Source organism: Lepidochelys olivacea, assembly GCF_965140295.1.
Source record: "Lepidochelys olivacea isolate rLepOli2 genome assembly, chromosome: 3".
Classification (NCBI taxonomy): domain Eukaryota; kingdom Metazoa; phylum Chordata; order Testudines; family Cheloniidae; genus Lepidochelys; species Lepidochelys olivacea.
The window spans coordinates 66082014-66096655 of NC_140413.1; the positions used below are offsets into that span (position 1 = coordinate 66082014).

A 14642-nucleotide genomic window follows, 5' to 3' on the forward strand; every position below is an offset into this window, starting at 1 on the left:
ATAGTTACTTTGTGAATTTGAAAAAACAAAATAAGTTTATATTTAAAGAGATTAAAAGTTTGCTTTAGTTCATGTGCAGTTCAATATTTATAGTATGAGTTTAAGCTGTGCAACTGCTTGGAGCACTATGAAGTTATGATACCAATAGATGAACTGGGACCATACATCTTCCCCATTCTTTTACTCTGCTTCCCCCTTAAGGGTGAGGTGGAACTAGATGCTAAAAATTACATTAGCAAAATGCTGTTATTGCAAATTACAACACAAGAAAATCAGAAAATACCATGTTAGTGTCCTTATTACAGCATTCATTTTTCATTTCCTAACTGCTTTGCCTTCAAGTTTGAAGCCTTAAAGTGATATGAACAGGGGCGGAGGTGCTGTTTGTTTGTGGTTTTGCATTTATTAGCACTAGCATTTCAACTAATACTTGTTTTCAAAACAAGCTACAAAAATTTGAGGGTCATCAATTGGAGATTAATGTGAGCTGTTCTAGACAACAAAATGTAACGTAGATAAGCTGTAATCACATACATGGTACGCCCTACTAAATAAAGTTTACCTCGACTATGTTGCATTGAATTTTTAAAAGAACTTTGCTCAGAAATAAGAATCATTTTATGGACCAGTGTTTTGTTTTTCAGTCTTAAGGAACCAGAAGTATCTGAAAATACGTTTATCGTATTTTCTATAGATGTGGTACAGTACATGGATACAACACAAAATATCCTTACAAAAGACTTATTGTCTTTAATTTTGCATTGAAGACTTACCTCTTGGTCTCATTGTTTTGCTTACATAAAACACACTGGCCCCAATTCTTAGACCCAAAGGGTAGGAAAATGAGACTTTAAACCACATTTTTGGCCCCTGGATTTTGAGGGTGATCCTGAAATGGTTTGGCCTCTGGTGAAAGTTAGAACATTCTCAGAACTGATCTAACCTATGCCAAGTGATCCCAAAAAAGCTGTTGCAGCACTCAGAAATAGCCAGAGCATACAGCCACTCTGGCCTGCCTTCTATGCCAAAGGCAGCTGGGAGCAGGTATAGAGCTACTGCACTTTCTCCATGCCACTCCGGCATTCCCCTATAGTGACAGAATTCCAGGTGGCTAGATCCACTGGGTTCATGATTGATGATACAGATAGTCCTGACCACCCCTTTACAAGTCATCCAGCAGATCACTAGCCAACAGATGTATGCACTGTTTGGGAGAAGGGGTGGAAAGGAAAAGTTTGATTCCCCTTTTCATTCTAAAGTTCTATGGGTCAGAGGCTTTCCTTTTCCCGAAGAGCTCAATAGCTTTTTCACCCCCGACTCCCTGCCCCAGGCCTCCCCACAAAAAAAGAGAGAAAAGCTCCCTGTCATTCTGAAGCGCCGTGCAGTGCTTTTAAGTACTGCACTTACCATCTGTGATCGTTAACTCAAAATGCAAATAAGCAAGTACCGTAGATATGTCAAGATCAAACCACCAGGAACAGTACATTCTTCATGGAAAAATACCACACCAAATACCTCTATTCTTCCTTGTATGTAATGCAAGTCCATTAAAAAAAAAAAACTATAGCTACTTGTGTTCTTTTACATATATATTTGTGTACTTGTAGATCTCTATAAACTCAAAAAAGTAGTTTAAAAGCTCAATTAGTTTAAAATAATAGATTTTTAAGAAGTGTTTTAAAACTGGCAGTTTGGTCTTTGTCAGAATTATGATGATCTTTAAAGCAGATACACATAGCAGAAAATGTCTCATACCACAAAATTCAACAATTTAAATATTTAAATATTATACCTGTCCTTGAATTTTTAAATCAGCTTCTGATCTGACAGTTTGCTCAACTTCATTATCTTCATTTTTAGAAGGATAATTAGATTCGGTCTCATCTTCAAAATCTTCACTATAATTGTCTGAAGTAAAATTAAGCAGGGAATAAAGATGATTTTTTTTTTTTTTTTTTTTAAGGATACAGGCAGTGTCAGGAAAATACTTTGCTAACAACAAATAATGTGTTGCTCACAGAGCTTATTTTGTAACAAAAGTTAGCATGAAGAATAAGCCAGGTATAGTCCCTCCAAATTCAAATGAGTATATAGTATAATTGCTACAAACAGGATTTTTTACCGTTCCCAATGATATTTTTGTTTGACATTTGATGATTCAAAATGTATACTTTAGTTTCTGATTATGTAGTACAATTGTTACTATACGAGTTTCACTATAAGAAATTACAAGACTATAATTATAGTCTATATATACACACTACAATAACTACATAGAAACTAAACTGTTACTGTAAGAATTTGTATTCTTTTATCTTTGTAAAACTACAAATTTGTTTTAACATTTCTATTATAACCCTTGAGCTGACAGTGCACCCATACATTTTAAAGAAAGAATATTTCCTTTAGTTATTTAAGGTTTGCAAATACGCATTTTACTTAAATTTAGTAAGAGTTACGTTTATTAAATTCAAACTTTCCAGAATGGATTTCTGGACAGTTCAGCTAACCAATTAATTTGTTCCGTCTCAAAAAAGGAATTTGCCCTTTTAGTATAATAGATTAAGAGGCTGGGATGGAATGAAATAAACCAAGAAAGAGCTATAAGTAAGGGGAGAGGGAGGAGCAGCAGCACAGTGAAAGGGAAAAGTAGAGACGGGCTGAGAGGGGCAGTGTCTCAATTTGGGAAATCTACAATTTATGAATTTGGTGTGCAATTATGAACTCTCTGAATGTGACTTTACCAAGCTGCTAACTTCATTTTGATTGTGCAGCCCTTTTCCTTCTCTTTTGTTCTTTTACTTCCATGTTGGACTGAAAGTTCAAGTGGGAGTGATACAGGGCTGACAACAGAGCGTCCTTAAACTGGGATCTGCCTCTAAGCATCCTAGACAATAGGCAAGCTCTTGCCCAGCAGAACTGGTTTGTCAGGGGAGATGTCGCCTGGAAACTAAGCTACCTGGGAGGTTCTGATCACCTGAGGAGGCTGATCTAGGAATCACCTGACAGAGGTCTTGTAAAGTTATAAAAAGGCAGATCCCAAGCCCTTATTAGTACAGTTAACAAGAAAATCACCTTGACTTTCAAATAAAAACAGGTTGCATGCATTGGGACGAATATTGATGTGAAAAAAATCCAGATGAAAGAACACCTGGCTCCCATAATACCCCCACTACCCTTTCAGTGATGTTGCTATACTATCTTGTCTATCTGGAATATGCAAAAGGAGAGGAGCCTCAAATTTTCTGGCTCACTTTCTCAAAGAAATATGGAGTAGGGGACAAACAAAAGAGTTTTAAATTGTATTTTTTCCTTTCCAGGTCTTCAAAGCATGGTCCATTGGAATTGTGGAGATCCTGCTCTACTCTGATATTCCAACATGCATTTTTCTGATGACTTCAGTAGCTTCTATCATTAGCACTTCTATAATTAGAACTTCACCTTTTGTTAATTATTCAGCAGTTTTATAAAATTTTCTCTATTCTTAGTTTACACTGTTGGGTATAAAATAATGCCCAAAAGACGACACTCCACAAATTAAACAAGAAATTTTACACGCATTATTTGTGAAGATAAGACTATTACCACATTTCTCTCTGTGTTTAGATTCATCTTCCACTTGTTCTACATTTTGTTCATTGCTGGGGGCGGAAAAAAAAATGTTACTGTCTCCCTTGTCATTTATGAGCACCAGTTTAGATTTTTTTTTTAAATCTGTTCTTCATAAAAGCTTCCTGCCTCATACTGGTAATTGTAATAATATGTGCACATTTTTTGAACTTATCATTGATATTCTATTTTATATTCTACTGGTGTAAGTGTTGTTATAGCTGTCCACACAGCTAGAACTCTCATCCCCAAACCTCTTCCCCCTTGTAACTGCAACAGCCTCCTCTCTGGCCTCCTTCACACCCACATAGCCCCCTCAAAACAAACATGCCTATCATCATCATTTTTGCTTCTTGTTCCAACTTTGCCATGCACTCCACCCTTTGAGTTCCTCTCTTGGCTCCCCCTTTTCTACTCCAAAGTCAGGTTGTTGTCTTCACTTTTAAAGCTTTTCAGAACTCTCCCTCTCCCTCCTTATCTGCTCTTATATCTTAAGAAATTTCTTTTCCAATCTCTAAGTACACGCAAGTAGGCCAGCCTTGACTGCCTGTTTGTCTTCTCCCACAGCTTTCACACAGCCTCTTACACATGGAATGACCTCCCTGGTCTAGTCTATAAAGTCACTACTTCAAATCCCTCCCCAAGCCTCACTTCTAATGTCATTTCTATAGGAATATGTCAAAAGAAAATGGCTAAGTGGAAGGTTAGTATGGATTACCAATATCTTTATTTACATGTTATAGTTAAGAAAAAAAAATTAAATATCTTGTAACTATCAAGTTGTGCACAGGTCTGTATAACCATGCGCACTATCACTATGACTCTCATCCTCCCTCCCCTCATTCTCTCCTTTCGCTAATCTCATTTGTGTCTGCCCTAGGTTGCACTTTGAGCCAAGTGTGCGATTCCCATCTTGAGGAGACAAGCTCTTATCGGACTAGGACACTAAATGACGAGCATGATGGCAGCAGCATGACGGCAACATCCTGATTCCATACACATCTGAGACCATAGCATGTAGTTGGATGACTAGCCCCACCCACCAGTCAAGCAGCCATTACCACACTTTTTACCATGCTAGCTTGATCGCAGCTAGCAAATGTCTCCTCGAGCTGGGAATCACAACCTCAGCTTTAAGAGCAGACATACCCTTCAGTTATAAAGTTTCCGAGTAACAACCACATTGTTTTGTATGCTCATACAGTACCTAGTACAATGATGCCTGATTGTGATTTGGGCTTCTGAGCTCCATCATAATATATATATTTATTAAAAATAATGGAGTAATTTCAGTGTAGAGTCCCCACACATTACCAGGCAAATGCTGTTAGTAATATAGAATCATTTGAGTCCAGCTCTTTGTTTAATCTTGAATAATCCATGGTAGATGAAGCTCCTTTTTCAAGTTTAGCAAAGAATCTCTCTTTTTCTTCTTGTTCTTCCAAAGTATCCAATCCAGCTCCCAAAATACTTTGATTAGGTCCAGAAGCCACAACTGAATCTAAATTTAAAAACATATCACAATCTAATTACAATAATACAATCTCAGTCCAGGGAATAATCACAGAAGTTTAATTATAATAAAAGACAGCCACATGGTATTAAAGAAATACTAAATAGTGTACAGGATCCTGCAACTGATTCCATGCAGATGGACCCCATGCAGAATTACTTGCAGGATCAGGGCCGAGAACAATGTTTTAAGGTAACAGTTTCACCAATTCTCACCACTTATTGTGTTTATTTTTAGAAAAATATATTCTTCATTTGTAATAACTTGACCAGCAATTTGCTAATAATCTGATTAAATGGTTCCTCTCTCTGTTATTTCTTACCATCAGGTTCCAGGCTCTCTCTACTTAAGGATATAGGAATGCCATCACTTTTTTGGAGCTGCATTTTTCCTGTGTGAGCCTCCTCATCCACCTCTACAATAGGGTGGGAATCCTTTTGAGACTTGAGAAAGCTTCCATTTGTCCATAGCATTCCTAAAAAAGACAGTTTTGTACACAACAGAGATTAATTACAAATGACAATTTGTACTGCATGGTTAAGTCTTGCAGTTGCCTTTTTAGAATGAGTGAAGTTTATATACTTTATCACAGTAGCAAAGATATTAAACTTGTTTGCATCCCTTAGCTCCGATTAAGTTCTGTGACTCAGCCCTTTGCATGTCTTGTTTAGCTTAGCTACTCTCTGCTTTACAATTTTTTTATTTTCACAGTCACGTTTTTAACACCAGCCTAAGATTCTGGTGAGGCGAACATCGTATGTTATGAAATACATAGAGCCTATTTTGTAACCTCTTCACAAAAGCATTCATGGAAGCCAATTATATCCAGAAGTGTTATAAAGAGATTAATATTTAGTGGTAAACATAGTTGGCAGCCCAGAGAAAATGTAGCTTTGTATTTGTTTTCTTTTATATATATTTAAATAGCACCCATTGCTTCAGCAGCAACTTACAATATTTAAAAAAACAAATTTAATTTAATTAAAAAACTACAATAAAAGAACATTCAGGTTGCATGTAAGTATTCAAAAGTCAGGAAAGAAGAAAGTTAAGGATGAACCTGCGCATTGTATGTATTACAATAGCCTTTAATGAAATGATCACATACTAATTTTCAAATAATATAGCATATCATACTTCCCCTTCCACACATGTTTGTATCTTAAAATATTTCTTTGTTGTATGTTTGCATTAATGTCATTGTCCCAGCAGTCCAGTATGTTTGACAGATTTTTTATAGGAATTCTCTTCTCTCTAAGCCACTTATTCTCATACATTTTTCCTTTGGAGATAAATACAGCTCTGACTAATAACTTATTGCTAGGGTTGCCAACTGTCTAATAGCACAAACCCAAAGACTCCTGCCTCACCCCCTCCCCAAGGCCCTGCCCCACCCTTTCTCTGAGGCCCCGCCCCCGCTCACTTCAGCCCCCCCCCTCCCTCCGTTGCTTGCTCTCCCACACCCTCACTTACTTTCACCAGGCTGATACAGGGGATTGTGGTGTGGGTTCTGGGCTGGGGCTGAGGGGTTCGGAGTGTGGTAGGGTGCTCCAGGATCAGCCTAAGGCAGGGGTGCAGGCTCTGGGAGGGAGCTTGGGTGTGGGAGGGGGATCAGGGATGGGGCAGGGGGGTGGGGTTCGGGAGCAGGTTCGGGGTGCAGGCTCCAGCCGAGCAGGGCTTATCTTGGGTTGCTCCTGGAAGCAGCAGCAGCTCCTAGGTTCAGGAGTGGCCAGGCCACTGTGCATGCTGTCCCCGCCTGCAGGCACCGCCCCCACAGTTCCCATTGACCATGGTTCCCGTTCCCGGCCAATGGGAGCTGTGGAGTCAATGCTTGGGGCAGGGGCATGGTGCAGCAACTTCTGGCCACGCCTCCACCTAGGAGCCGCTGCTGGACATGCCAGCTGCTTCCAGGAGCGGCGTGGAGCCAGGGCAGGTAGGGAGCCTGCCTTAGCCCCACTGTGCCGTCGGACTTTTATCAGCCTAAAATCTCCCAGATTGGCTTCAGTATCCTCTGAGAGATTGAGCCTGATTCCAGGAGACTCCCAGCCAAATCGGGAGGGTTGGCAACCCTACTTATTGCTGTGTCTAACAAGCTGTTTCTCAACAAAGTACACTTTTAGGCCCAGATTCTTTGCTGTGTATAGCTACACTAATTCTCTACCCAGCCAGGCTGCAAACACAGCTTTCTGAGCTGTGCCAGCTGGGAACAGCTTACCAGCTTGGAATAGCCAGACTACAGAGTGCTCTAACCAAATTTCTCCTTGCCCTTACCATATTCCTCTTTACCTCCAATGCACTCTGACAGGGACTGTGGAAGAAAGTGGTGTAAAAACTGGCTACACCCGCTCTACCCTCTTCAAAAATTCCCCCCAGTGGAGGAAACCTCAAAAGCAGAGATAGGGCCAGTTTCCATCTCCTTGGTACTGAGAGAAAAGTCAGGGAAGAGAATATGGCCCTATAAACTTGTATCACCTGTGTACATATTTCATTATTTCTGTTATACCATGTCTCTCTTGTAAAAGTGAAACTAATTTGTTTTTTCCAGTGACTTATCCTCAAACTGTCTTAATACATTCTAAATATTAGATGTACTCTCTTTACATTGTTAAACTTCCTAAAAAAAACTAACTAAAAATATATGGCCTCATTCCAAACCCACTGAAGTCAACTGGAATCTTTCCATTAATGTCAATGGATTTAAGCGTACAGATTCCCCCGCATCGCCAACTGATTTGAAAGTCATCGGTCTATTTCAAAGTGGACATGTACAGACAAAACAACACATTTCCAGATGCTGGATATTTAACTGTATTAAACAGCAATAGTATATTTACAGTGAAATGTTTTTATAACACAGTCAATACGGACATCCTTTTTAAAAGTAGAAGTCCTTACCTTGCATTCGGATATGTAAGGGTACATCATCTCTGCATCTGCAAAGAATCCCACTGAAGTGGATGCGGTCCACCTGCACTGATTTGATTGCATGACTGAAGCCTAATTTTGTAATAACATTTTAAGTACCTATACTAGTCCATGATGCTCTTCACTATTATATATTTGTATTACAGTAGCAGAAGAGGAAAGGGCTTCCTAAAAATACTTTGCAAAGTTTTCCAGAGCAGTATGGAAATATTCTTGGGACAAGTCAGTTCACAGCAAAGTTAAAATTAATTATGTATGCAAACAAGACCAGATTTTCACAAGTGCTTAGCATGCAGCAGCTCTCATTGAGAGCAATATAGCTCAACTCTTGAAAATCTGACCACTTATTTAGGTGCCCTAAATGGGAGCTGTGGGATGCTGAACATTTCCTGCTGGTTATAACACACTTTGCCACCTGCAAATGGGAAGTCTGGGCAAATAGTCCTATTTTCCAGATGAGGTAAATGAAACACAGAGCAGTTAAGTGATGGAGCAAGTAAATGTCAGGGCAAGTACTAGAACTAAAGTCTTTTCTATCTGAGGTCAATGCCTAACTAGGCCACAGTGGCTCCTATTTACACAGCCCCTGAATCTTAATAGCCATATTTTTCAGATAAGGTAAAGACACAATTTGCTCCCATATGGAATTTTTTCCATCTATAATTCTCAGTGCTGTTCAAAAGGGTAGGCATGAATATCTTGATTTCTGGAGCAATTTGTCTAAAAGGGACTGTAATCCAGTTGACAAGATATGGATCTACAACAACAGAATTCAGGGATCTGATCCCGGTTTTGCCACAAACTTCCTATGTGACCTTAGACAAGTCATTTAATCACTCTGTGCCTCAACTACTCCATCTGGAAAATGGGAGTATATATTACCATCTTATAGAGCAGAAATGGTGAGGCCTCACTAAATAAGTATTACCAAGTCAGATGGAAGGATGTTGACAGATAACAACTCCTAGCCTCATACACATTCCTTTAGACCATGGGGGATTCTGCTGCTGGTACTAGAGAAGGACCCTATTTACCAGATCTTGGGTTTCCCACAATGTTCAGAGTACATCCAGGCCAGTCTGGACTCACCCTGTGAGCAAAGATCCTGCATTAAAGCATGTGAGTGGTCCCAGTGATTTCAATGGGACTTGTTTAAGTGCTTTGCTGGACCAGGACCTAAGGAACTTGTTATCTGTTTGTTGTTGAACTGAGCTATTCAAGCAAGTGCAGTTCAGTTCTAGGTGATCACTTAGGCCCTGATCTTGCCACTGCCAACTCTTGCAAATATTCTGCAAAACTCACAATATTTGGCATTTTTCTTAAACCCCCAGCACCTGGAGTCATGTAATTACATGAAACTACACGATTTCATTTAAAAATAATGTTTCTATCCATCATGGTTGCAGAGAAAAAACTGAATACATGAACCCTAAAGGCTTAAAATCAAGGAGAAAAATAGAAGACCCCATAATTTATTATTTTTTAAAATCTCATGATTTGGAGGCGGGGGTTTGACACAAGATTTGTGAATGCATTGAGAGCCACAGGGAACCCCCATTGAAATGGGGGCCTGCCTACTTGATTCTCAGTGCAGGACAGGAATTTAATAAACTAAAACAACCAATAAGAAAAGAGGATTTCACATGCTCTGTATGTAATTTTCAGAGCCTCATAACATGGCCAAATCAAGATCAATTTCCTTTGGAACAATGCAATGTTCTCAACAAGGGCTATTTTCATGCTGAATTACAGCTTTTAAAAACGTCACCTGTTTTTGGCAGTAGGCCATATCCAAAAAAGGTTGCATTATTTTATTTTAATTTTATTTTATAACTGGACAAGAATTTTTCAACAAACAAATGATTTTTGATATTTTTTTAAAGTCACCTATGGGATAGGAACTAGAGTAAGTATGTTACCCTTACAACTGCCTGGAATGTCAGAAGCGGCATTTCCCTCTTCATCTTTCTTGGCCTTATTAAATTTTTCCAGTATACTGTATTTAGCCAATGTCTTGTTGCAAGATGCACTGGAAAAAGATTTTGCAGAAACAACTAAGCTCACACACAACATTCATGAATATTTAGGTATAATAGGGAGTAAAGAGAAAAATAAGTCATGAGAATTTAAGTTACAACACTGAAAAAAAAAACCCCGGATTATTTCTTGCAGGTTGAACTATATCAATTTTATAGCTGCTACCAAAAATATAAAGTTACAGTACAGCAGCTGCAGTAATTGTTGCTTGTGGAGATTTATAAATATACTATTTTCTCTTTTTAATGGATTTAGCTGTTACTTACAATGTGTCTTATCTTATACAAAAGTTTTATTCTAGCATGAATGGAAGGGGATGTCAGACTGTCTGAAGATAAATACTAATGTAGCTATGCCAATGATAAAGCAAGTTTTGTAATACCAGTTTTCAAAGAAAGCATCTGGATCTGTTGAAGCAACATAACAGTGAAAAGCAGTGATAAAAAGGTGGTAATAGCCTTGATATTTCAATATCTTAATTACAAGAGTTGCACATCTACAACTCACCTAAAATCTCATAGGAATTTATTTAAAGCCCAGTGAAGACAATGGGAGACTTTCTGTTAACTTTAATGGGCCTTGGTTCTGGTCAAAGTGAATCAGTAGCAACACTGGAAATTGAACCAGACCTTGATTCCCAGGCTAAAAGAGATGACAGTATCCCTTTCATTATATCAACTCAGAAACGAGACATCCCTTTACAACTTCCTTTTCTTTTATTATTAAAAATAGAAAAAAAATACCTCATTTCCCATGCCCCCAAATGTTGCCACTGTAACTTGAGAAATTTCTTCAGTTTTTAGTGCTTTCATCTCCCAGACTGAGATGCTTTACAGTTCATCAGACGAGCATGAGGTTGATCAAACACAGAACAGCACATTCATTTACAAAGCTAGACATGTAATAGAAGGGAGATTTCCTGTAGAACTGAGGAGCCATCAAACATTACTCAGAGGACCACGCAACAAACATTTCACTTATTGTGGACTCCTAAACTATTGACAATATGTGAAATGGTTTGATTTTGACATCAAAACATACTTAGGACTCATCTACACTTTAAAAAGTTTTACTGATATAACTGTTAGTTATGGTTTGTGATTTTCCCCCACATAGCTATAGCAACACAACCTCTACTGTGGATGCAGTTATGCCAGCATAAAGGTTAGATGACACAGTTATTGCTCTTCCCATACAAGACTAGCTATGCTGGTATAAAGCACCTTTTTTTTGGCTAGGATAACTGTGTCTACACTAATGGGCTCTACTGCTTTAACTGTCATTATTGTCAAACCAGTATATCTTTCTAGTGTAGACAAGGACTTAGCCTATTACTTGCCAATTACTCACTGCCATTATTATTTACACACAAATGCCATGGCCCAGCCATCATTAGTTGCAGCTATGAGAGCAACAAATCTTCTTGGGACTCCTCTTATGTTGCACCATGCATAGGTCTGTGCCTAAAGATATAATCTATACCTTAGAAATAAACTGCTTGATTCTTCTACAGTTGTCTGTTACAGCAGTTTTATGCTGGTGCAACTGCAATGGCATGATTCACGGGATAACTTACTACTCAACATGAGTAAGGGGGACAGAAGCAGACCCATAAAAATCTGCAGAATGTTGGTTGGATTAGAATCTTTGAACTGATGTAAAGGTATTATATTAATTTTACAAATCGCTAGAGAGTGATATGTACACAAGTTCTTCCCATGATTTCTATGCCAGTGGTTTTTCCATATCTGGCCAAACTATTAAATGTATTCTAATGAAAAATGACATTGTTACTGAACTACACTATTGCAACATTATAAAGTCCACAGTTCCTCTAGTTACTTTTGGCAATGCAAATGACAAAGGGCAGCTTGGTTTCATGAAAACATTGTGATTAACTGGAAAACTAAGGGAAGGAATTTCTATAGCAAATACAAAAGTAGCACCAAACTGACGTCAACAAATATTAGAAAACTTGATTACATCAAGTACCAGATTGGAAAATTGAATGAGGCATCTTCTGTTCATTATCTCCAGCTATTTCAGCATTATTTTCGATTACTTTCTTCTCTTTCTCCAGTTTGACAAATCTTATCTGAGGATCTTGAGAAACAAGACAGACAGCAAGAATAGACATGCAAGCTGGACACAGACTAGACAAGAATTCTTATCATGCTGTCAAGGTTCCTCCCCCACTCTGAACTCTAGGGTACAGATGTGGGGACCTGCATGAAAACCTCCTAAGCTTACTTTTACCAGCTTAGGTTAAAACTTCCCCAAGGTACAAATTAATTTTATCTTTTGTCCTTGGAATATCCACTGCCACCACCAAACTCTAACTGGGTTTACTGGGAAACGTAGTTTGGACACGTCTTTCCCCCCCAAATCCTCCCAACCCTTGCACCCCACTTCCTGGGAAAGGTTTGGTAAAAATCCTCACCAATTTGCATAGGTGACCACAGACCCAATCCCTTGGATCTGAGAACCATGAAAAAGCATTCAGTTTTCTTACAAGATGACTTTTAATAGAAATAGAAGTAAATAGAGGTAAAGGAATCACCCCTGTAAAATCAGGATGGTAGACACCTTACAGGGTAATTAGATTCAAAACAGAGAATCCCTCTAGGCAAAACCTTAAGTTACAAAAAAGAGACACAGACAGAAATAGTCATTCTATTCAGCACAATTCTTTTCTCAGCCATTTAAAGAAATCATAGTCTAACGCATACCTAGCTAGATTACTTACTAAAAGTTCTAAGACTCCATTCCTGCTCTATCCCCAGCAAAAGCAGCATACAGACAGACACACAGACCCTTTGTTTTTCTCCCTCCTCCCAGCTTTTGAAAGTATCTTGTCTCCTCATTGGTCATTTTGGTCAGGTGCCAGCGAGGTTACCTTTAGCTTTACCTTTCACCCTTTACAGGTGAGAGGATTTTTCCTCTGGCCAGGCGGGATTTTAAAGGGGTTTATCCTTCCCTTTATATTTATGACACATGCTCTTTGTTTTATCACTAATATGGTGAAAAGAACTAGAAGCTGTGATTAACGAGGATCAAATGCATCCAAGAGGAGGGAAAAACAGCCCATAGGAATAAAGGCAGTTTCTTAATCTACCAAACATGAAAGTCAACAGCTGGAAACATACTCCACAAATCAATTCAACCTTAGTATAAAGCCAAAGGAAGATGAGATCAAATATAAAATATACAGACACTACGAGTTTTATTTCCATTATTTTCTTCTCAGCCAACTGAACAGCAGTCAGTAGAAACCACTGTATCTTTTAGTTTATTAATTAATATAGAAAACCAATTGAATTGCTTATTATTCGATGAAACTCAATGTCAGGGCCTTTCCATGATGAGAGGGCTAGGAAAAGATAATCAGACTAGAGATTTACACTGCATGATAGATGACAGAAAAACTAACACTCCTACAGATTTGCATAGGAGTTTGTTTGCTTCACATTGACAAAATACTTTTGACAATCACGTTTGAATGACATAATGCAATTAGCAGAGTGCCTAAAGCACTATAAGTTTAATGCTGCAGATCTCATGCAGGTACCTCCTATAGACTTTAACAAGAGTGCTGTCTGCAAACGAACAGCAAGACCAAGCCTAAGGGAACACAGAGCTCTGCAGAATTTCATGGAACATTAAGTTTAGACCTCACAAGTTAAATTCAAAGTTAATTCCCACATTTGTTACCTTTGAAGCAATATCATTTATTTTTCAGCAGTGCTAACCGTTACTTTGTTCCTTATGCTGCACGTTAATAAGCGTACATCTGACTTGCAAAACAATATAAGATAAGAAACTAGATCACTCGTTCAATTTATCTGTTGCAGCAATTTAGTACTGCAGCATTGTTCAGCCACTGCTCAGTTGCACAATATGACAACGTACTGGACAATCTATTTGAGAATATAGGCCTGGATCCTTGGATCTTGCTGAACTACACTTGACAAAGGACCCAAGAATGGGGAGGCAAGACAGGTGGCTGTCGGTCACCTCTTTGCTCCAGGATTCCCACAGATAATGGGGCCAGTTCAGCCTCCAGTGCAAACTAGAGCACCCTCAGCCTTTAACTTCTGCTGTCTTATAGCGCCTATTGCTCTAAACATGGCCCTGTGCTCAGAAAGGGATCACAGAGACACAGATGCACTGCTTTACGCCATCCAGAAATTTCCCTATGCCAGGGTAATCCCCAGCTGCCCAGTTACAGCAGCTTTATGACCTCTTTACAATGCAGGATTAGAACAAGGGGGCCAAAGTGTGAGCCAGAATCCAGCACACTATGTATGGAAGATTCTGTATTGGCAAAATTGGCCTAGATTACCTACTATTTTCCAGCTTTTAAGTGAAGTTCTACTCTTAAAATTGACCCTAAAATTGTTTGGTGGGTCTCCAGGTTTATTGTATCAAATCTGCTCAGTTTATAAAGATTTTTTTCTTAACTGCCTATCCTGCAGCCTGGGCTTTAAGATTGCATCTACTCTAGACAACTGAACTGTTCTTAGCTGAACCAGTGTGATAGAATTGGTTTAAGCAGAAA

At 38.7% G+C, this 14642-nt stretch overlaps 1 protein-coding gene across 3 annotated transcripts in view; it reads right to left on the bottom strand.

Annotated features, from left to right (window-relative positions):
• Positions 1–14642, bottom strand: part of CEP162 (centrosomal protein 162) — an 89987-nt gene that overhangs the window by 60975 nt on the left and 14370 nt on the right. For all 3 annotated transcript variants that reach the window (XM_084624755.1, XM_084624756.1, XM_084624754.1), the window contains exons 4-7: positions 5445–5597; positions 4924–5110; positions 3586–3641; positions 1793–1908 (exon numbers count right to left, since the gene is read on the bottom strand). In XM_084624755.1, the coding sequence (XP_084480881.1) occupies positions 1793–1908; positions 3586–3641; positions 4924–5110; positions 5445–5597 (512 nt within the window). The remainder of the gene's footprint in view (positions 1–1792; positions 1909–3585; positions 3642–4923; positions 5111–5444; positions 5598–14642) is intronic.